General features: G+C 38.4%; 1 protein-coding gene across 11 annotated transcripts in view; it reads right to left on the bottom strand.

Moving 5' to 3' along the window:
* The window catches only part of CCDC141 (coiled-coil domain containing 141), a 242,433-nt gene that overhangs the window by 87,438 nt on the left and 131,132 nt on the right, over nt 1-23,863 (bottom strand). For all 11 annotated transcript variants that reach the window (XR_014265131.1, XR_014265132.1, XM_082466655.1 and 8 more), the window contains one exon: nt 16,279-16,473. Coding sequence is in view for 9 of the 11 variants with exons in the window: in XM_082466655.1 (XP_082322781.1) it covers nt 16,279-16,473 (195 nt within the window). In the remaining 2 variants the exon portion in view is untranslated. The remainder of the gene's footprint in view (nt 1-16,278; nt 16,474-23,863) is intronic.

Below are 23,863 nucleotides of genomic sequence, written 5' to 3' on the forward strand. Positions count from 1 at the left end.
TTTTTGAATTTCTTTATTTTCTTCCTTTATTAGCAGATCAACAACCAGGTATGGGGGATTAAGCTTATAGAATTAACATAGAGTAGAGAAGAGCTATCCTTTTGGCCATTAAGGCCTAGTTGGCATTAAGAAGGTGGAATATATGATATAAAAACAGTAAAAGAGGACTGTGGCAATATGAGGAAAAAAGAGATCAGAGTGCCATGGTCTTCGTAGGTCTCCTGATAGCCCATCTGTGAACTTGGGCCTGGAGAGCAGGAGATGAGTTAGGTAAGTTGAAGAGAAGGTGAACAGCAAGGGAGCTCTTGCCACATTGCCCTCTGGCTGTACTGGAAGAAGCCACCTTACAGGGTGTTCCACACCACTCTGAAGAACAGTCCTATCCCAGGAAGCTTGACTGGGCCACAGTCAGCAGGGCCTGAAGCCTAGCCTTCCTGGGTTGTTACAGTGGAAGCCAGTGAGCTCAGCAGGGGGCCACCAGGTGAACTAGGAAGACCCCACAATGAGAGCAATGGTCTCGTGAGTCGACTACCACTGAGACCTGAGAGACCAGAGAGGGGAGCAAGGCTGGGTTGATGCTGAGGGAACACAGTTTAAGCCAAATGTAGAAGTTACAGCCGTGGACCTGTGTAACAGCACCCATACCTCTGCACCTGGCCACCTTTGAAGGGAGTGAGTTGTTTTTTTTTTTTAATTTATTGAAGTATAGTTGATTTACAATGTTGTGTCAATTTCTGCTGTTCAGCAAAGTGATTCCGTTTTATATATATATATGGTTTATCACAGGATATTGAATATAGTTCCCTGTGTATATAGTAAGAACATGTTTATCCATGCTATATACAATAGTTTGCATCTGCTAATCCCAAACTGCCAATCCTTCCCTCCTCCACCTCCCTTGCCCCTTGGCAACCACAAGTCTATTCTCTATGTCTTTGAGTCTGTTTCTGTCTCATAGATAAGTTCATTTGTGTCATATTTTAGATTCCACATATAAGTGATATCATATGATATTTGTCTTTCTCTTTCTTACTTACTTCACTTAGTATGATAATCTCTAGGTCTATCCACATTGTTGTAAATGGCATTATTTCATTCTTTTTTATGGCTGAGTAATATTCCATTGTATATATGTGCCACATCTTCTTTATGAATTCATCTGTCAATGGACATTTAGGTTGTTTCCATGTCTTGACTATTGTAAATAGTGCTGCTATGAACATTGGGGTGCAAGTATCTTTTCAAATTATAGTTTTGTCTGGATATATGCCCAGGAGTGAGATTGCTGCATCATATAGCAACTCTATTTTTAGTTTTGTAAGGAACCTCCATACTGTTCTCCATAGTGGCTGTACCAATTTACATTCCCACCAACATTAGGAGGGTTCCCTTTTCTCCACACCAAAGGGAGTGAGTTTTAATGGCAGAATTGGAACTGGACAAAATTTGAATTTACAAATGAAATCTTTCAGATACTGTCATATGACTTATATGTTGATATTCTGTTTTCCCACCAATGTCCTCATGTCTTCTGAATCTGCATTTACTGAGAGTGTATAAAGCAAATTCATTCCCATTTATTTAGTAGATGATAGGAAGTAATACAAATAATCACTACAGTTTAATGAGAACTATGTGCTTCTTCTCTATTTCATGTTTCACAATTACTTCTCATTTCATCAACAAATATTTCTGATCGTCTGCCGAGTTCCAGGCATATTGTCCTTAAGAGCCATGGGAGGGAGCAAGAAATTATCCCCTTTATATGACTGAGGAAACTGTGTCTCAGAGAAGTTAAATAAATTTCACGAAGTCATACTTGTGCTAAGGGACAAATTTGGTATTTATACTCAATCTGTCTGGCCCCGAGGGCTCTGCTCTTAAATCCTGGGCTATGGTGCCATGTAGCAAAGGATTTCTATGGCAGGCTTATGAGAGAGGGGCATTTCCAAGAAGACTGTTAATCTTAGGTGGAAAAGGTAGGATTTAAAAACTTACTTTTTGTAAATAGTGTCTACTTTTCCTTCTTACAGGTGAGAAAGGATACAGAGAAAGATTGAGCTATTTCTCTTATGTTTATAGGACTGTAAAAGAAAGATAGCTTTATTAAAGAAACTTTGAACCTGAAGAACTCTTCCTTATCTGATCCTTTTTCTTTCCTGCAGCTGGCAACAGAGCCAAATGTCTCAAGATGCTGATGTGAGAAAAGATGATTTGAATTGCTTCCTGGATCTTTCCATAACACACTGAAACACCACTAGGCAATAACCACTGTTTCTGGAATTCTGTTTTATATTTTTAATTTTATTGCTTATTTTGAATAAATTGGAGTCCCTTGTTCATCAAGGGTTAGTTTTAAAGTCAGTGCCTAAAGCAAAAATCTGGTATAGTCAAAATAATCATGAACTCCCTTAAATCATGTTTAAAGTTTAATATATGTTTATAGTAATACATACTCACACTTAGGACTGAGAGCCACCGAGCTAGGATAAAGGAAGAAATAAGGATAAATCTATACTTAGATGTCAAGACATTCACTTCATTCTTTCTTTAAGATAATTCTCAAGTTCTTACTGTGACTGGGGAAAGGATACAGACTTCAAAAGTGCTTTTTCTTGTCTGTAAGTTTAAGTCCATTCTATCTTAATATTAAGCCATTATAACCTTACTAAATATCATGTTTATTGTTGAGAATTAAAGAAGGAAAACATATGAAAGTAACAAGGGCACGATGGTGGAAATGTAGTAAGTACTCAGAAAATATTTGCTGGTTCTTACTCTAAATGTTGATTGATCAGACACATCTTTGAAAAATCACTGAGAAGAGCACGGCCACCTGCTGCCTGTCACTCATCCTACGTGGCTATTTCTCCTCATGTCCCCACTGAACAGCTGCTACTCTCAGATCCTTGGCCACTGGTCTCATCTTCATAGGAGTTAGATTCTAAAGCCACTTGTACATTAAACACGTGTGATGTGACTCCACCCTATTCCTGAAGGTTATCATAAAAGTATCATTTCCTGGGCTTCCCTGGTGGTGCAGTGGTTGAGAATCTGCCTGCTAATGCAGGGGATGCGGGTTCGAGCCCTGGTCTGGGAAGATCCCACATGCCACGGAGCAACTAGGCCCATGAGCCACAATTACTGAGCCTGCACGTCTGGAGCCTGTGCTCCGCAACAAGAGAGGCCACGATAGTGAGAGGCCCACGCACCGCGATGAAGAGTGGCCCCCACTTGCCGCAACTAGAGAAAGCCCTCGCACAGAAACGAAGACCCAACATAGCAATCAATCAATCAATCAATCAATAAATCTTTAAAAAAAAAAAAGTACACTATAAAAAAAAAAAAAAAGTATCATTTCCTAATGGCACGGAAATAAATTGAAGAGCTAAACATTCACTAGAAGGAGGAGGTGGTAGATCAAGGACCAGTATAGCCCATAACTTACAATTAAAATAGCCAGATTTTCTTCCAGAGCTTTTTCTCAGAAAGATCAAAGTGCCAGGAAAGTATTTATGAATTGCTCTATGTATCACACTTAATAGAACTATAGCAGTAGAAAGGAGGTGAGTGATTTCTTTCCTTCATTGGCTCAACGAATATATTTATAAAGATCTACTATAGGTAAGATGGGCTGGATGCTGTAAGAGAGCTTATTCCTTACCCTTAATCCTAACTTAACCCTAATGGGAATAATCTACAGACACAGATATAGTTAAATTTCTTAATTTTAAGAGGAGACCTCTTTCAAGATTATACTGTCTGCGATTGTCTGAATCATATGCAAAGCTCGTTTCTCTTATTCCCACATAGAAAATGATCTAAGTATCATTGTTCTCACTTAATCTACCCCCAGAATAGAACTGAGTGCTTGTGTATTTACCAGATCCGTAAGGAACCTGATATACTGGATCCAGTCTGGAAAGAATCTCTTTGTTGCACACATGGTACAGAACAGGTTATTTCCAGCAAGAACACTGTGACCTCCGCATAAACGCCTGTGGAATTAATATTTTACATTTAGGTTTTTTTCCTTCACATCCCCTCTTTCTTCAAACCTTGTGTGAAGGTCAAATAGAGGTTTTATGAGTGGACTGGAATAAACAAGGATATAGGCACAAGGATAATATTTTCTCCCTCTGGGTTCTAGCTCTTCTTGACTACTTTATATGGCACCACTCAGTTCTCAAGCAGACAAGGAGGAGACGAATCAGCTCTTTTGGCCCTGGTTTGGGAAAGAGTAAGGAGTTGCTTAGGTTTTGTGTTCTAAGATGCTAATAAATATCTTTCCTTTTTCCCTTGTTAAGCACAGGATCCCAAGCAGGCTGCACCAAATCAAAAAGAGATGATATCAAGACTTGGCACATTTGATTCCTTTAAAAATATCTATGAGATTAATACGTTTAGCAGGAACCATGAATCATGCAGCATAATTCTTATATCGTGCTATTTCACAAAGATGTTTAATAAGTAATATTGTTTACTTCTTGACTAAATTGAAGAGAAACAACATTAAAAGAAAGAAGACAAAAACCACTGTAGAACCCTGAACATTTCCTTTCATGAATCCCAAGGCTGGAGAATGAGTTTGGTCAGAACCTTTATAATTAGCAAGGATGCAAAACTTAACTCAGCTTCTAATTCGAGCACTGAACTCCACTATCTGCAGAGATTCAATTTTCCTCTGGGTTCAGTTTTTTAAAAGACCAAAAGCTTCAGTGTCTTTTCCTAAACATTACCTGAGATAACTTCTGGTGGCTCCCAGTTTGGCAAGCTGATTCCTAATTCAGGTCCTGTCCAAGCTTTCAAACGCCATGAAGACGGGGGCAACAGGGTGATGTAATTTTCAGCTCCTGATAACTTGCTGCCTCCTACTACTGCTCTGGCTTATTCCTTGCCTCTTCAAAGTTGTTGCTTCTGGTCCCCAGAACTCCCTCCGTGTTACAAGTGTTACAAGGTTGATCAGTGACGTTACTGAGAGGTGTTTAAAATCACAGGCACCTGAAGCAGGGTTCTACCTCACAATTTGAAAAGCTAAAAAAAACACTGGACCAGAAGGCATTTGGGATTGAAAGTGGAGTGTATCTGAAGCCTTTGATTAACAAGGAATTGGAGGAACTTTATATATTGACCATTTCTTACTTTTTATGAGATGAGTCCATCTTAGAGATATATAAACTAGACCCATAGGTAGAACTTTAGTCAGCTAGTCACTTTATAATTTCTGGTTTTCTTTTATCGAAATTGACCTAAATGGTTTTAGGATGATCTTGGGAATATTAACATGGAATATGTCCATTTGCAATGTGCAAAGCACTTTTTTTTTCATTTATTCAACAAATGTTTATTGAAATCTGTGGAGCAGGTGTGAAAATGAACAAAAGCACTGAGGTCATGTTAGAGTGGCGACTGCAGTATTAAATGCATATATAATGACAAATAATGGCTAGCACGTAGACGTGCTTGGCCGCTCTATGCACTAGTCATGTATTAACTCATCTAGATAAAGCAAGGACTCTGTGAGGCACATATAATTGTTATTTCTATTTTACAGATTAGAAAGCCAGATGCACAGGAAAGTTAAGTAACTGCCCAAGGTCACAGAGCTAATAAATGTCTGAGACCAGATTCATACCTAGGCAGCCTGGCTCCAAAATCCATTATATTATGTTACAAAAGTGTCATCCTAGCAAATGTTTCTATATATTCACTTAATACTCCACAATTCCATTTATTTATTTACACTCCAATTCTCCCCTGCAAAGATTCTGTACATTTATCACTGATTTTAAGAACTTTCATCACTTTCATTACTGAATGTTCCCCGAAGTAGAATTGTTAGACCATTTTATTTATTTTTATTTTTATTTTTTTTCCTGTTGGGTGATACAGTTGATTGAAAGGCAAACTCGCTTTCTCCAGGAGTTCACTTACATGGAGGTAGCTGCCTAAGAATATCTCTTCCCCATGACAAACCAAGGCAATCAAACCATACCCAAAAGCAGAAACCCAACAGAATAAGGCTATCGGCATTGTCAGATGACACTCAGAAGCAGGAAAAAAAATTATAAAGCTATATGATGATTGTCTCTTCAGCACTGCATTTGGCCACATACTTGTTTATTAAATATTTTTTTTCTTTTTAAACTAGCTAAAGAAAATACTCTCGAGTAGGGTTAGTTCTTAAAGCAACACACAGAAAAAAATACGTATGTGGGGCTTCCCTGGTGGCGCAGTGGTTGAGAATCTGCCTGCTAATGCAGGGGACACGGGTTCGCGCCCTGGTCTGGGAAGATCCCACATCCCGCGGAGCAACTGGGCCCGTGAGCCGCAACTACTGAGCCTGCGCGATTGGAGCCTGTGTTCCTCAACAAGAAAGGCCGCGATAGTGAAGAGGCCCGCGCACTGCGATGAAGAGTGGCCCCCGCTTGCCGCAACTAGAGAAAGCCCTCGCACAGAAACGAAGACCCAACACAGCCAAAAATAAATATTAAAATAAATAAATAAGAATACAACTCTTGCCAAAAACTGTCCTTTAAAAAAAAAAAAAAAAGTATGTGTATATAGTAAAATCAAAGAATGCCAGCACGTCAGAGCTGGCGAGGACCTTGAGCCCTGGTCCTCATCCGTGTCATCTGCCGCTCTGAGCACAGGTCTCTCAAGGTCACCCCGTCAAGGTGTTAGACCATTTTAGAAAAGAGTAAACTCAAGCTCAAAATGTAAATTGATTCGTCACATAGCCAATCATTTATTCATTCATTCAACAAAATGTTTTGAACACTAGGTGTCATACAAAGATGATTAAGACAATCTCTCTCTAAGGAGCACAGAGAAATACTAGGGGAATAATAAGAAATAAGCAATTAATGCTGCCTGAAGACCTCTCAGAGGAGGTGATACGGGTGATGACACGTCTCTTTCTACAGCACTACCCTCCTTCTCAGATATGACACAGAGATTGAACTTGAAATTTGTGTTCCTGTGTATTAAAGTAATTAAGCTCTTCTCTTTCAAAATGATCTAATCCCAACTACCTTGGATCAATATAATCTCTTATGAACAGTATAATGTAGTTAGTTGGCCTTGAAACTCCACAGTTTCTAATATTCCACTGCTTTAACTCATTCAAATAATTATTGAGCATCTACTACCTGGAAGACACTCTTCTAGGTGTTCTGGTGAACACAAAGTAAAACTGACATGTTACTTACCCTGAAGGAATTTTAATTTAGCAAAGGGAAGTAAATCTACCCAGAAATATCTGTAATACAAGGAAGAATATATTTACTGCCAATGGAGGGGAGCAACAGTATGAAATTATGCACAGAAGGGAAACCAATTAATACATTCATACCTTAGAATTCAGTTGATAGCTTTATTGTGAAAGATATTCATGAGTGAGTGACAACAAAACTGAGTGTCTTGATGATAAGACTATTAAATGTAGACTGAGTTGTGGGCTTTCATGAGAAATGTAAGATGTTAAAGGTATTCCTTGATTTTGATATTTTTTCTATTTTAGATAGATATTTAATAATTGTATGTTAATACTTTAGCCATCTTTATCAAATGTTTACTGTGGTTTAAATAGCCTGTCCCTCGAAGTGAGAGCGTGGCATTGACATATATACATTACCAAATGTAAAACAGATAGCTAGTGGGAAGCAGCTGCATAGCACAGGGAGATCAGCTTGGTGCTTTGTGACCACCTAGAAGGGCAGGATAGGGAGGGTGGGAGGGAGACGCAAGAGGGAGGAGATATGGGGATATATGTACACATATAGCTGATTCACTTTGTTATACAGCAGAAACTAACACAACATTGTAAAGCAATTATACTCCAATAAAGATGTTAAATAAATAAATAAATAGCCTGTCCCTGAGCTCGAAAACCACGAGTTTTAAAACCATTCTCAGAGGGAGCACAGGAGTAGATTAAATTAAGATATCATCTGCGTCTACAGGAGGAGGTTTGCCTCATGATAATTTTTGCAAGACCTTAGTATCTCTGCATATTTAAGGACAGGTTTAGCATAAGATAGAAACTTCCTAGCATGCTATTCAAGACCGTTCCTGACCCCTTGCCTCTTCTACCACTTTTTGCCTCTCATCACTCCCAGCTTATAACCTACACTCCTGGCAAAATAAATTACCTGAGGTTCCCCAAACAACATTGTACCATGTAGCCTTCCCCTAATCCCTTCTTGCCCAGCCTTCCAAATTTAGCTCACTGGTCCCTCCTCTAAGAGAAGCCTTGCTTGATACCTTCCCTGGGTCAGGTTAAGGATCTCTTCTGTGTTCCCTAATGCTCTAGGCTTACTCCATCATGGCTTTTCCCACAGCACACAACACTGCTGTTTCCTTGTCTCTCCTCTAAACAAGGCTGATGGGGTCTTAAAGGCAAGGATTGTATCTTTCACTGCTTTAGCTCAAGTACCCGTATGACGCATGCCAACATACTAGCTGAAGGCAAATGTGGAAGAAGGGAGGGAATAAAAGCAAGTTGCTTTTCTAAGAGAAACGGAAGTTGTTCTGGAAGTGAGAAATCGGAAACAGGCTGCTTAAGAATTATGAAACTGAAAGTAATTATACTTTCCTTGATGTCTAGTGACAATTGGCTTAATTTCTTGAATTCATTTCTGTCACTTCAACAAATTCCTTCTGGATAATATTTTTTGGATCTTCTACTTGGACAGGTTTCTTCTTTCAATCTGTACTACAACTGGACCATTTTAGTTAATTGTTTCTCACATCTTGGCTAAAATGTATCTATTTTGAAAAAGGTAGAATAGTGTGTATATAAATTTTTAAAAATGTACCAAACTCAGTGCTTAATTATTTTGTTTTTGTTTGAAACAATAATGTTGCTGTAGGCATTACTGTTTTGTATCACTGTAAATATCTTGAAAAAGTAACATCATCTTTTTAAAAGACATCAACTTTTCAGCAGTGATGGCAGAAGCAGTAGAAGCCACAAAAATTATTATATTTCAAAGTGCTTCCGTTATGTTCCTCTGGCTGCCCCAACTTTTGCTTCACCTGTGCTTTCAGGCCGATCACTCAAGAACCAGACCATGTAGTTTTGACCTCGGTCTCCCCTGCTTGCTTTCCCCAATGAAATCATATGGCTGGGAATGGAAAACATGGGAATGAAACTTTGTGACCCATCAGTCATGTTTTTTTTTTTTTTTTTTTTAATTTTTATTTATTTATTTATGGCTGTGTTGGGTCTTCGTTTCTGTGCTAGGGCTTTCTCTAGTTGTGGCAAGTGGGGGCCACTCTTCATCACGGTGCGCGGGCCTCTCACTATCGCGGCCTCTCTTGTTGCGGAGCACAGGCTCCAGACGCACAAGCTCAGTAATTGTGGCTCACGGGGCCCAGCTGCTCCGCGGCATGTGGGATCTTCCCAGACCAGGGCTCGAACCCATGTCCCCTGCATTGGCAGGCAGATTCTCAACCACTGCGCCACCAAGGAAGCCCCATCAGTCATGTTTTACAGCTTTAGGTTCAATCATCGTTGTCATATAAATACAGACTCATACTGTTCGGCTCTTGAAATATATTATATATATTTATCTCTGATTCAAACCACATTCCCTAAACAATGATAAATAGATTTTGGGTGATCAATACATATTAACCAGAGCTTCTTTTTTGTGAACATGCTAGAAATATAATAAATGAGATCATCTATAATCATGAAAGATGAAAATTTGAGGGGATCAAGATGAGTTACGATAACAGGTGTTATGTTCGCATTTCATGCATGTCCTCATAACTCTTAGCAACATCTGGTAACCAGAGAAACTCTTCTCCAATCAGCTATCATCCAGTGTTGACAATCAACCCGTACTTGTATTTGTGGCTAAGTGATTTAGCAAATAGGTTCACCGAACGCAGCAGATAACTCTAAAATGAAAAGGGAGTATCTCGGGTTCTTTGAGTTACATGGCTCAATCTCCACTTGAATCTGGTTTATGAAAAGCATCAGCAACATTCAGTAAAGTTTCAGATACAAAATTAACATAGATAAATCTGTTGCTTTTCTATACACTAATAATGAACTATCAGAAAGAGAAAGCAAGAAAACAATCTCATTTAAAATCACATCAAAAAGAATAAAATACCTAGGAATAAACTTAACCAAGGAGGTGAAAGACCTATACTCTGAAAACTATGAAACATTGATAAAGGAAATTGAAGATGTTGCAAAGAAATGGAAAGATATTCTATTTGCTTGGATTGGAGGAATTAATATTATTAAAATGTCTATACTACCCAAAGCAATCTACAGATTTAATGCAATCAATACTCACGACATTTTTCATAGAACTAGAACAAATAATCCTAAAATTTATATGAAACCACAAAAGACCCTGAATTGCCAAAGCAATCTTGAGAATAAAGAACAAAGCTGGAAATATCATGCTCCCTGACTTCAGACTACATGTTACAAAGCTGCGTAATCAAAACAGCATGATACTAGCACAAAAACAGATACATAGATCAATGGAACAGAATAGAGAGCCCAGAAATAAACCCACACACTGATGGTCAATTAATCTACAACAATGGAGGCAAGAATATACAGTGGATAAAAGACAGTCTCTTTAATAAGTGGTGCTGGGGAAACTAAACAGCTACATGCAAAAGAATGAGATTAGAACATTTCCTCACACCATATACAAAAATAAAATCAAAATGGATTAAAGACCTAAATGTATGACCTGAAACCATAAAACTCCTGGAAGAGAACATAGGTAGAACACTCTTTGACATAAATCATAGCAATATTTTTTTGGATCTGTCTCCAAAGGCAAAGGAAACAAAAGCAAAAATAAACAAATTGGGACCTAATTAAACTTAAAAACTTTTACACAGAAAAGGAAACCATCAACAATAGAAAAAGACAACTTACTGAATGAGAGAAAATATTTGGAAATGATATGATCAATACGAGGTTAATATCCAAAATATATAAACAGCTGATATAATTCAACATCAAAATAATCTGATAATAAATGGGCAGAAGACCTGAATATACATTTTTCCAAAGAAGACATACAGATGGCCAACAGGCACATGAAAAGATGCTCAACATCACTAATCATCAGAGAAATGCAAATCAAAACTACAATGAGATATCACCTCACACCTGTTCGAATGGCCATCATCAAAAAGTCCACAAATAACAAAAGTTGGTGAGGATGTGGAGAAAAGGGAACTCTTGTGCACTGTTGGTGGGAATGTAAACTGGTGCAGCCACTATGGAAAACAGTATGGAGGTTCCTGAAAAAACTAAAAATAGAACTACCGCATGATCCAGCAGTCCCACTCCTGGGTATATATCCAAAGAAAATAAAACACTGTTTTGAAAAAATTCACACAGCCTAATGTTCATAGCAGCATTATTTACAATATCCAAGATACGGAAGCAACTTAAGTGTCCATCAACAGATGAATGGATCAAGAAGATGTGGTATGTATATATAATGGAATACTACTTAGCCATGAAAAGAATGAAAGTCTGCCATTTACATCAATGTAGATGGACGTAGAGAGTACTATACTTAGTGAAATAAGTCAGAGAGAGAAAGACAAATACTCTATGTTATCACTTATATGTGGAATGTAAAATATTAAGCAAAGGAATGTATATAACAAAACAGAAGCAGACTCACAGACACAGAGAAAAAAACCAATGGTTACCAGTGGGGAGGTGGAGGGGTACTGGCAAGATAGGAATATGAAATTAAGAGATACAAACTATTACGTATAAAACAGATAAGCAACAAGGATATATTGTACAGCACAGGGAAATATAGCCATTGTTTCGTAATAACTTTAAATGTAGTATAATCTACAAAAACGATGAATCACTATGTTGTACACCTGAAAATAATATAATGTTGTAAATCAACTATACTTCAATTTTAAAAAAAGAAAAGCATCAGTAGCAACACTACTCCTGAGGTCCTGTGTGCTAACATCGCCACCTATTGCTCATTCCAGGTACAAACCGTCACACCTCAAGCCAAAGACTAGACATTCTCTAGGTAAGAAACAGACTCTTGAGCCTTGGGTAATCATTAACCCCTAGCAGGATTAAAAGGTAATCAATTTCACTCCTGAAACTACAGAGTAAAGGCAGTGGGCACTCTTGCCAATGTGGACAATTAGGTGATAATTATATTTTATTGAATTTCACATATTGGAATTACATTGGCTTATCGATTTTTTTGTATGTTTTGTTCGCTGCTATATCCCCAGCATTTAGAACAGTGCCTGACACATAGTAGATGCTCAATAAATATTTATTAAATAAATGAATCAGTAAAGAAAAAGGGTAATTATTCTCATAAATTTGCCACACTACTTATTTAGCAATTTCAATTTAAAAAATTATTGTGACTTTTTTCTAGTAAATAACAATGTCCCTAGATATTGATAGAACTGGTAGAAAGAGAGGGACAGGTGACAATAAAAGGAAAGAAGGGGAAAAGAGGAGGGTTTCCAGATGCTTGCAACAGAAAATACCAGAAACATATGATAAAAATCTGGATGAAAAAGAAATAAATATGATATGGAAGGCTTACTAAGAGTAGTCCATTCTGCAGATGAGATTATGACATTCATTTCTTTTTATTTTAACAAAATTTTAAAAAGTTAAAGGTTATCTTAAAAATCGTATGTTTTGCATTTTACTGAGCAAAAACACTCAAGCTGTTACATTCACTAATTCATATATTACCCATGGCACTAACATTTTTTCACACTGGTATTTGACACAGAAATTGAAGAATATTGACCTAGCTTTAACAAATTTGGAACAAGACGTTGTTTGCTAAAAAATGATTCCATTTATCAAGAATGAAATTGGTTTTCGAGGTACGTTTCTTTTTTTAAAGACCTGACGCTCTCTTTTTTTTTCACAGTGCTAACATCCTTACTTGCATGTGTGGGGCAAGTCTCCACTGCTCCTACCCATCTTACTGGTGTGTCAAGAATGCCTGACTCTGACCCCTCTTTATCTGGGCCATTCTCAGTGTTGGATTTGCAACCTTGAGGGTTGAAGGAACATCTTCCTCTGAGACAAAGAGCAGGCTTGCTTACTGTTTGCTATAAAACAGCCAATTCCCCAAGTTTAGGATTCTTTCCCTGCAGCGGTGCCCTCATCCATTGGGGTCCATCTGCATCGCCCCCTGGGGAACTGGGACTTGGGGAACTGATGTGACATGTGACACTCTGGTTACCTCTTTTGCTTTGAGTAATAAAGTCTTTCAAAACTGAGTTAGAAGTCACATGTCTTCTGTGAGCATCCATGAACTGTGGCAAGTTAATATGTTAGCTGGAAGGTTGGGTGAAAAGTCTCAGACCCCTCACAGCTGTTGGCAGCATGGCTTCATCAAGGATGTAGACGATCACAATCAGAAAAACCCAGCGCCCTCAAGGCACAATAAAGTGAATTCTCAAAAGGAAAGTTCAGTGCTTCGGAGATAAACTGAAGATGTAAACTGAAAATACTCCTTCACTAGTGAAAACAAAACTTTCAGACTAGAAAAAAATATTTTAAGGGATTTTGAATTTATATTAATACCTTAAATCCAGTGCTTTATTATTATTTTTTTATATTGATTGATTTATTTATTTTTATTTTTGGCTGTGTTGGGTCTTTGTTGCTGCGCGCGGGCTTTCTCTAGTTGCGGCGAGCGGGGGCTACTCTTCATTGCAGTGTGCGGGCTTCTCATTGTGGTGGCTTCTCTTGTTGCGGAGCACAGGCTCTAGGCGCATGGGCTTCAGTAGTTGAGGCTCGTGGGCTCAGTAGTTGTGGCTCATGGGCTCTAGAGCGCAGGCTCTGTAGCTTTGGCGCACGGGCTTAGTTGCTCCGTGGCATGTGGGATCTTCCCAGATCAGGGCTCGAACCCGTGTGCCCTGCATTGGCAGGCGGATTCTTAACCACGCGCCACCAGGGAAGGCCCTCCAGTGCTTTATTTTAACTAGGGTTATTTATGAGTGTTATGCCCAGAATGGGGTAAAATGGTAATTTTATAAAATTTGGAGATTCTACAATATAAATCAAAGAGAAAAATGCCATTTACAAGCCTTGAGAAGAATTTCCTTCTTTAATTTAAACGGATTTATTTACTATATTATTTCATCATTTATTGCCTCTTAATAATATGGTAAATAACTCATTTCAAGAGTCATGATTTAAACATCTGCTTTCCAAACTCCAGCTTCCATTTTTGCTGAGGTAAAAGTAGCCATCATCTTTCAAAATTCAAATCAAATTCTTAGATTTGGAGTTGGAAATTATTTCCCTGATGCTTTGAAAAGGGAAAATAAATTCTAAACCTTTCTAAGTACTACTTGGTTATAAAGAATTCTATAGTATGGATAAGTCCCAACTGAACTAATTATAATTTGAATGCCATGGGCATTCAAATGATGAAACGGGATCTAGAAGTCAAGTCTTTAGGGTTAAGAAACAGGATTTGTTAGGATTTGACCTTAATTACTGTATAAGCTTGAAAAAGTAACCACTCCGTTCTTCAATTTTTTAGAAATTACTACTGCAAGAGATATCATTCTTCCTCCCTCAAGGCCCAAGAATAATGTAAGAAGAAAAATTCCCCTGGCAAGCTACCAGACAATGACAGCAGAGAAAGCAAGGGTGAGGGAGTGAGAATGAGAGAGAGAGAGAAAAATTCTCCATTTTGCAGGACTATAAAGTATAGGGCTTATGCTAGAAGCATTTTACCATAGCAACATGTTCTATAACTGTTTTCCTTAGAAACAGCATTAACTAACTGGAAGATGACCCCCTCATTTTGTAGAATGAGAGTGTAATGTAAGTTTAAAAATCTCTTATTCAAAAACAGGACTATTGAAGAGAAATTTAACCAGCACTTACCATTTACTTAGCTCAACGGCTCCAGAAATTATGTGTTTCTTCTCTTAAAACAAAGAAATCCCAAACAACCATAATTTGACAACAAATATTTCTTTGACATGTTTTTTTTTCTACCATAATTCTAGCACCTCTCTTTTGGAACTTTACTGTTCATGCTTTCCAAGTTTCCTATTAGTAAAAAATTCAAAATTAAGTAACAATTTTGATACCTACCAGGACACTGTATTCAGATTGCTGATGTTATGACTTTAAATCACAATATACCTACCCTCTGTGGGTTCCCCATTAATTTTCTGTCACAGTGCCCAGTTTTACGTCAGTGAAATTTAAGGTATTAATTCCAATGAGGCAGTTTGAAGGTGTATGTTCAATTGGGAAAGGCAGAAATTTTTTCAAACATTATCGCCATCCTCAGATACTCAAGTGATGTGAACACATGAACATTACCACGCAGTAAGAGCCACATGCTACAATCAATCTTAAATGAAAATAGAGCACTTCTCCCACTCAAGAAGGCCTGGAAACAGTCCAAAGCAAGATCTCCCTTTGGCTGATTTACAAAGTGTGTGGGGAGAAATAAATTAGGAGTTTGGGAGTAACATATACCCACTACTATATATAAAACAGATAACCAACAAGGACCTACTATACAGTACAGCACAGGTAATTATACTCAATATTTTTTAATAACCTATAAGGGAAAATAATCTGAAAAAAAAGATATATATGTATGTATAACTGAATCACTCTGCTGTACACCTGAAACTAACACAACATTGTAAATCAACTATACTCCAATTAAAAAACAAAAAGGCAAACCAAGGCAGGGCAGTCAACCAGAGCCTTATGGTTTGCATGCCAAAAGCCTGCAATATTTATGTATCTTTACCTAATAAATGAAAGAGGATTTTTAAAAAGAGAAAGATTTTTTTGGTAAAGGTTTCAAGGGTTTTTTTGGTTTTTTCAAGGGTTTTTTTTCAAATTATTTGTCAAATATATCAAGGTTATATCAATATAACCTTGATATATTTTATGATAATTCCATTCCTCCAGGAGAAACACTACCGTGTTGGCACAAATGTCCACCTCAAACAGAACAATGGGAGCTCTAAGATAAAATTCTCCTGTTTTTTGGGTTTTTTTTCAGTGACCTTTTACACGTCAAAGCACAGAATCTCTTAGTTTTGAGTACAAAATAATGGCCAGAGTAGGAATATATTTTAAAAGCTCCTTTTTGCTGCTATCAATTTTGAAACTCTAAGTGGAGTCGAGATTTCTGTGACGTGCTCCAGCCTGTTGAAGTCATGGGTCTCTGACTGGTTTGCCCTGATGACCTAAAATCACCAGCTTCACCTCACACTGACCTTGTTTGCGCTGTTAAAAAAGTCATTTGCCTTTTTTAACCAGGTTTTCCTTTCCACCATGAGCCGACCAAATTCCTCTTGAAGCCAAGTCAGTTTCTGGTTAGAGAGCTGTAGGTGTTCTTTCTCCACATCCTCCTTGGAGAGCAGAATCCCCAGTGCCTCTGTCTTCAGCTTCTGCACTGCGGAATTCCATTCCTGCAAGAGATCACGCTTCAGTTTATTTTACACATCCTCCCCTTTGGAATCTCTGGTAAGACTCAGAGGACATTTACACGTGTTGAATGTATCAGCAACCTGTCATTATTTTCAAATCATAAAGGAGTCAATGCTACATTCCAGGTTTGAGTATCGAGACATAGGTAAAAAAAGAAAGAGACACAGAAAAGAGGCTAAAAAGGGAGAGGGGACGATAGTAGAAAGGGGCAGGTCAATTGGGATACGTGATTGATGGAGGGTCTGGTTGCCCTGAATTCGGGTCACTTGCCATTTCCCTTAACAATACCTGAAAATATACCCAAAATATGGTCATCAGTGTTTTTCAATCTCTAACTCATTTTTACCTATTTTTATTCATTTAAGTATAAAAACATTTCTCTCCCACAATTTAGTCTCACTGGCAATGTGGGCAAATACGCACAAGAAAGGAAGGGAAATCTCATAGTCTATGGTTGTTTGTGCATCTGCCTACACTTAGAACTGAAATTAAGACCTGTTACTCTGCACAAAGTTAATAGCTGTTATTGTGCAGTATTCTCTCCTTCCTGACCCCAGTTTCACCTCTCAATGTTTCACTATTAATGATTTATAAACATTTCAACAAAGGAAAAGAGGTAGTTTTTTACTTTCTATTGCATGAGGGTGAAAAACAGTAAATAGAGAAGAAAGAAAATAACAAGAGTTGAAGTAAATCAAACATATTAACATTCCATTTATTTGAAGGGAAATTCAAATTTCTTGCAAGAGAACTGAAGACAGATCTAGTTTCATAAAATAATGCTTATCTCTCACACAGGAGTCTTGTTAGCAAATTTTCTGGTACCCATCTCAGCTGAGACTGAGCAGTGAGCAGATGCTGCTTGTTAAAGCATCAGAAATTTATCACCAAATTTTAAAAATCACAGTCTGACTCCATCCTGGCTTGCTCCCCAGTGCAAAATGTCCTATTATTAAGTTACGTTTGTTGCATTATATTGTATAAAATAATACAATTTTAGTGCACTTTACCGCTATCATTTCCATTCATTTATTTCACAAGACAACTAAATACTGTGTACCTGGGACCATGTTAGGATAGATGTCTTGGGGAATATAAACAAAGAATAAAATATAGTTCTTTCCTTTAACAATACATAAACTGCTATTTTACGTAATTTTATATATACTGCATTATGAAGTGTATTAAATACATGCTGTTTCTACAAACACACAAATACACGTACATACACACAAAATGGTAGCATTTCAAATCGCACTTGGTAGATGCTGAAAATAGAAACTGTACATATTATTTTACGGACTTCATAGAACCTGTTCTAGTAATTGTGTAAGAGAAAAATAGTTTGATCAATGGACGCAAGAATAAGTATGGTAAGGGGGCAAGATGGCGGAAGAGTAAGACGCGGAGATCACCTTCCTTCCCACAGATACAGTAGAAATACATCTACACGTGGAACTGCTCCTACAGAACACCCACTGAACGCTGGCAGAAGACGTCAGACCTCCCAAAAGGCAAGAAACTCCCCCCGTACTTGGGTAGGGCAAAAGAAAAAAGAAACAACAGAGACAAAAGAATAGGGACAGGACCTGCACCAGTGGGAGGAAGCCGTGAAGGAGGAAAGGTTTCCACACACCAGGAAGCCCCTTTGCGGGCGGAGACTGCGGGTGGCGGAGGGGGGAAGCTTCGGAGCCACGGAGGAGAGCACAGCCACAGGGGTGCGGAGGGCAAAGCGGAGACATTCCCGCACGGAGGATCGGTGCTGAGTAGCACTCACTGGCCCGAGAGGCTTGTCTGCTCAGCTGCCGCGGAGGGCGGGGGCTGGGAGCTGAGGCTCGGGCTTCGGTGCTAGCCGGGAGGGAGTCCGGGGAAAAGTCTGCAGCTGCCGAAGAGGCAAGAGACTTTTTCTTGCCTCTTTGTTTCGCGGCGCGCAAGGAGAGGGGATTCAGAGCGCCGCCTAAACGAGCTCCAGAGACAGGCATGAGCCGCGGCTAACAGCGCGGACCCCAGAGACGGGCAGGAGACGCTAAGGCTGCTGCTGCCGCCACCAAGAAGCCTGTGTGCGAGCACAGGTCACTCGCCACACCGCCCCTCCCGGGAGCCAGTGCAGCTCGCCACTGCCAAGGTCCCGTGATCCAGGGACAACTTCGCCGGGAGAATGCACGGCGCGCCTCAGGCTGCTGCAACGTCATGACGCCTCTGCCGCCGCAGGCTCTCCCCGCCTCCTCCGTACCGCTCTCTCCCCCCCACCTGAGTGAGCCAGAGCCCCCGAAGCAGCTGCTCCTTTAACCCCGTCCTGTCTGGGCGGGGAACAGACGCCCTCAGGCGACCTACACACAGAGGCGGGTCCAAATCCAAAGCTGAGCCCCGGGAGCTGTTCGAACAAAGAAGAGAAAGGGAAATTTCTCCCAGCAGCCTCAGGAGCAGCGGATTAAAGCTCCACAAACAACTTGATGTGCTTGCATCTGTTGAATACCTGAAGCGACAACGAATCATCCCAAATTCAAGAGGTGGACTTTGGGAGCAGGATATATTAATTTTTCCCCTTTTCCTTTTTTTGTGAGTGTATATGTGTATGCTTCTGGGTGAGATTTTGTCTGTATAGCTTTGCTTTCACCATTAGTCCTAGGGTTAGGTCCGTTTTCTTTGTTTGTTTTTTTTAACTTAAAAAAATTTTTTTTCCTAATAAATGTTTTCTTAATAATCTTTTCCTTATTTTCTATTTTTTAGAAATTAAAAAAAAATTTTTAATAAGTTTTTTCATATTTTTTATTTAAAAAATTAAATTTTTTTCTTCTTAATAAATTTTTTTCTTAATAATTTTTTTCTTATTCTTTATTATAAAAAATTAATAAATCTATTTTTTAAAATTAAAAAAAAATTTTTTCTGAATACATTTACTCTTAATAATTTTTTTCTTATTTTTTATTATAATAGATTTATTTTATTTTATCCTCTTTCTTTCTTTCTATTTTTTTCTCCCTTTTATTCTGAGTCATGTGGATGAAAGACTCTTGGTGCTCCAGCCAGGCATCAGGGCTGTGCCTCTGAGGTGGGAGAGCCAACTTCAGGACACTGGTCCACAAGAGACCTCCCAGCTCCACGTAATACCAAACGGCAAAAATCTCTCAGAGATCTCCATCTCAACATCAAGACCCAGCTTCACTCAACGACCAGCAAGCTACAGTGCTGGACACCCTATGCCAAACAACTAGCAAGACAGGAACACAGCCCCATCCATTAGCAGAGAGGCTGCCTAAAATCATAAAAAGGCCACAGACACCCCAAAATACACCACCAGACGTGGACGTGCCCACCAGAAAGACAAGATCCAGCCTCATCCACCAGAACACAGGCACTAGTTCCCTCCACCAGGAAGCCTACACAACCCACTGAACCAACCTTACACATTGGGGACAGATACCAAAAACAACGGGAACTACGAACCTGCAGCCAGTGAAAAGGAGACCCCAAACACAGTAAGATAAGAGACGACAGAAAAACACACAGCAGATGAAGGAGCAGGGTCAAAAAACACCAGACCTAACAAATGAAGAGGAAATAGGTAGCCTACCTGAAAAAGAATTCAGAATAATGATAGTATGGATGATCCAAAATCTTGGAAATAGAATAGACAAAATGCAAGAAACATTTAACAAGGACGTAGAAGAACTAAAGAGGAACCAAGCAACGATGAAAAACACAATAAATGAAATTAAAAATACTCTAGATGGGATCAATAGCAGAATAACTGAGGCAGAAGAACGGATAAGTGACCTGGAAGATAAAATGGTGGAAATAACTACTGCAGAGCAGGAGAAAGAAAAAAGAATGAAAAGAACTGAGGACAGTCTCAGAGACCTCTGGGACAACATTAAACACACCAACATTCGAATTATAGGGGTCCCAGAAGAAGAAGAGAAAAAGAAAGGGACTGAGAAAATATTTGAAGAGATTATAGTTGAAAACTTCCCTAATATGGGAAAGGAAATAGTTAATCAAGTCCTGGAAGCACAGAGAGTCCCATACAGGATAAATCCAAGGAGAAACACGCTAAGACACATATTAATCAAACTGTCAAAAATTAAATATAAAGAAAACATATTAAAAGCAGCAAGGGAAAAACAACAAATAACACACAAGGGAATCCCCATAAGGTTAACAGCTGATCTTTCAGCAGAAACTCTGCAAGCCAGAAGGGAGTAGCAGGATATACTTAAAGTGATGAAGGAGAAAAACCTACAACCAAGGTTACTCTACCCAGCAAGGATCTCATTCAGATTTGATGGAGAAATTAAAACCTTTACAGACAAGCAAAAGCTGAGAGAGTTCAGCACCACCAAACCAGCTTTACAACAAATGCTAAAGGAACTTCTCTAGCCAAGAAACACAAGAGAAGGAAAACACCTACAATAAAAAACCCAAAATATTTAAGAAAATGGGAATAGGAACATACATATCGATAATCACCTTAAATGTAAATGGATTAAATGCTCCCACCAAAAGACATAGACTGGCTGAATGGATACAAAAACAAGACCCATATATATTCTGTCTACAAGAGACCCACTTCAGACCTAGAGACACATACAGACTGAAAGTGAGGGGATGGAAAAAGATATTCCATGCAAATGGAAATCAAAAGAAAGCTGGAGTACCAATTCTCATATCAGACAAAATAGACTTTAAAATAAAGACTATTACAAGAGACAAAGAAGGACACTATATAATGATCAAGGGATCGATCCAAGAGGAAGGTATAACAATTGTAAATATTTATGCACCCAACATAGGAGCACCTCAATACATAAGGCAAATACTAACAGCCATAAAAGGGGAAATCGACAGTAACACAATCATAGCAGGGGACTTTAACACCCCACTTTCTCCAATGGACAGATCATCCGAAATGAAAATGAATAAGGAAACACAAGCTTTAAATGATACATTAAATAAGATGGACTTAATTGATATTTATAGGACATTCCACCCCAAAACAACAGAATACACATTTTTCTCAAGTGCTCATGGAACATTCTCCAGGATAGATCATATCTTGGGTCACAAATCAAGCCTTGGTAAATTTAAGGAAATTGAGATCGTATCAAGTATCTTTTCCGACCACAACGCTATGAGACTACATATCAATTACAGGAAAAGATCTGTAAAAAATACAAACACATGGAGGCTACACAATACACTACTTAATAACGAAGTGATCACTGAAGAAATCAAAGGGGAAATCAAAAAATACCTAGAAACAAATGACAATGGAGATACGACTACCCATAACCTATGGGATGCAGCAAAAGCAGTTCTAAGAGGGAAGTTTATAGCAATACAAGCCTACATCAAGAAACAGGAAACATCTCGAATAAACAACCTAAGCTTGCACCTAAAGCAATTAGAGAAAGAAGAGCAAAAAAACCCCAAAGCTAGCAGAAGGAAAGAAATCATAAAGATCAGATCAGAAATAAATGAAAAAGAAATGAAGGAAACAATAGCAAAAATCAATGAAACTAAAAGCTGGTTCTTCGAGAAGATAAACAAAATTGATAAACCATTAGCCAGACTCATCAAGAAAAAAAGGGAGAAGACTCAAATCAATAGAATTAGAAATGAAAAAGGAGAAGTAACCACTGACACTGCAGAAATACAAACGATCATGAGAGATTACTACAAGCAACTCTATGCCAAGAAAATGGACAACCTGGAAGAAATGGACAGATTCTTAGAAATGCACAACCTACCGAGACTGACCCAGGAAGAAATAGAAAATATGAACAGACCAATCACAAGCACTGAAATTGAAACTGTGATTAAAAATCTTGCAACAAACAAAAGCCCAGGACCAGATGGCTTCACAGGCGAATTCTATCAAACATTTAGAGAAGAGCTAACACCTATCCTTCTCAAACTCTTCCAAAATATTGCAGAGGGAGGAACACTCCCCAACTCATTCTACGAGGCCACCATCACCCTGATACCAAAACCAGACAAAGATGTCACAAAGAAAGAAAACTACAGGCCAATATCACTGATGAACATAGATGCAAAAATCCTCAACAAAATACTAGCAAACAGAATCCAACAGCACATTAAAAGGATTATACACCATGATCAAGTGGGGTTTATTCCAGGAATGCAAGGATTCTTCAATATATGCGAATCAATCAACGTGGTACATCATATTAACAAACTGAAGGAGAAAAATCATATGATCATCTCAATAGATGCAGAGAAAGCTTTTGACAAAATTCAACACCCATTTATGATAAAAGCCCTGCAGAAAGTAGGCATAGAGGGAACTTTCCTCAACATAATAAAGGCCATATATGACAAACCCACAGCCAACATTGTCCTCAATGGTGAAAAACTGAAACCATTTCCACTAAGATCAGGAACAAGACAAGGTTGCCCACTCTCACCACTATTATTCAACATAGTTTTGGAAGTGTTAGCCACAGCAATCAGATAAGACAAAGAAATAAAAGGAATCCAAATAGGAAAAGAAGAAGTAAAGCTGTCACTGTTTGCAGATGACATGATACTATACATAGAGAATCCTAAAACTGCCACCAGAAAACTACTAGAGCTAATCAATGAATTTGGTAAAGTAGCAGGATACAAAATTAATGCACAGAAATCTCTTGCATTCCTATATACTAATGATGAAAAATCTGAAAGTGAAATTAAGAAAACACTTCCGTTTACCACTGCAACAAAAAGAATAAAATATCTAGGAATAAACCTACCTAAGGAGACAAAAGACCTGTATGCAGAAAATTATAGGACACTGATGAAAGAAATTAAAGATGATACAAATAGATGGAGAGATATACCATGTTCTTGGATTGGAAGAATCAACATTGTGAAAATGACTCTACTACCCAAAGCAATCTACAGATTCAATGCAATCCCTATCAAACTACCACTGGCATTTTTCACAGAACTAGAACAAAAAATTTCACAATTTGTATGGAGACACTAAAGACCCCGAATAGCCAAAGCAATCTTGAGAACGAAAAATGGAGCTGGAGGAATCAGGCTCCCTGACTTCAGACTATATTACAAAGCTACAGTAATCAAGACAGTTTGGTACTGGCACAAAAACAGAAATATAGATCAATGGTACAGGATAGAAAGCCCAGAGATAAACGCACACACATATGGTCACCTTATCTTTGATAAAGGAGGCAAGCATATACAGTGGAGAAAAGACAGCCTCTTCAATAAGTGGTGCTGGGAAAATTGGACAGGTACAAGTAAAAGTATGAAATTAGAACACTCCCTAACACCATACACAAAAATAAACTCAAAATGGATTAAAGACCTAAGTGTAAAGCCAGACACTATCAAACTCTTAGAGGA

The sequence above is a fragment of the Balaenoptera physalus genome (assembly GCF_965194825.1).
Source record: "Balaenoptera physalus genome assembly, chromosome: 6".
In the NCBI taxonomy this organism is placed as follows: Eukaryota; Metazoa; Chordata; class Mammalia; order Artiodactyla; family Balaenopteridae; genus Balaenoptera; species Balaenoptera physalus.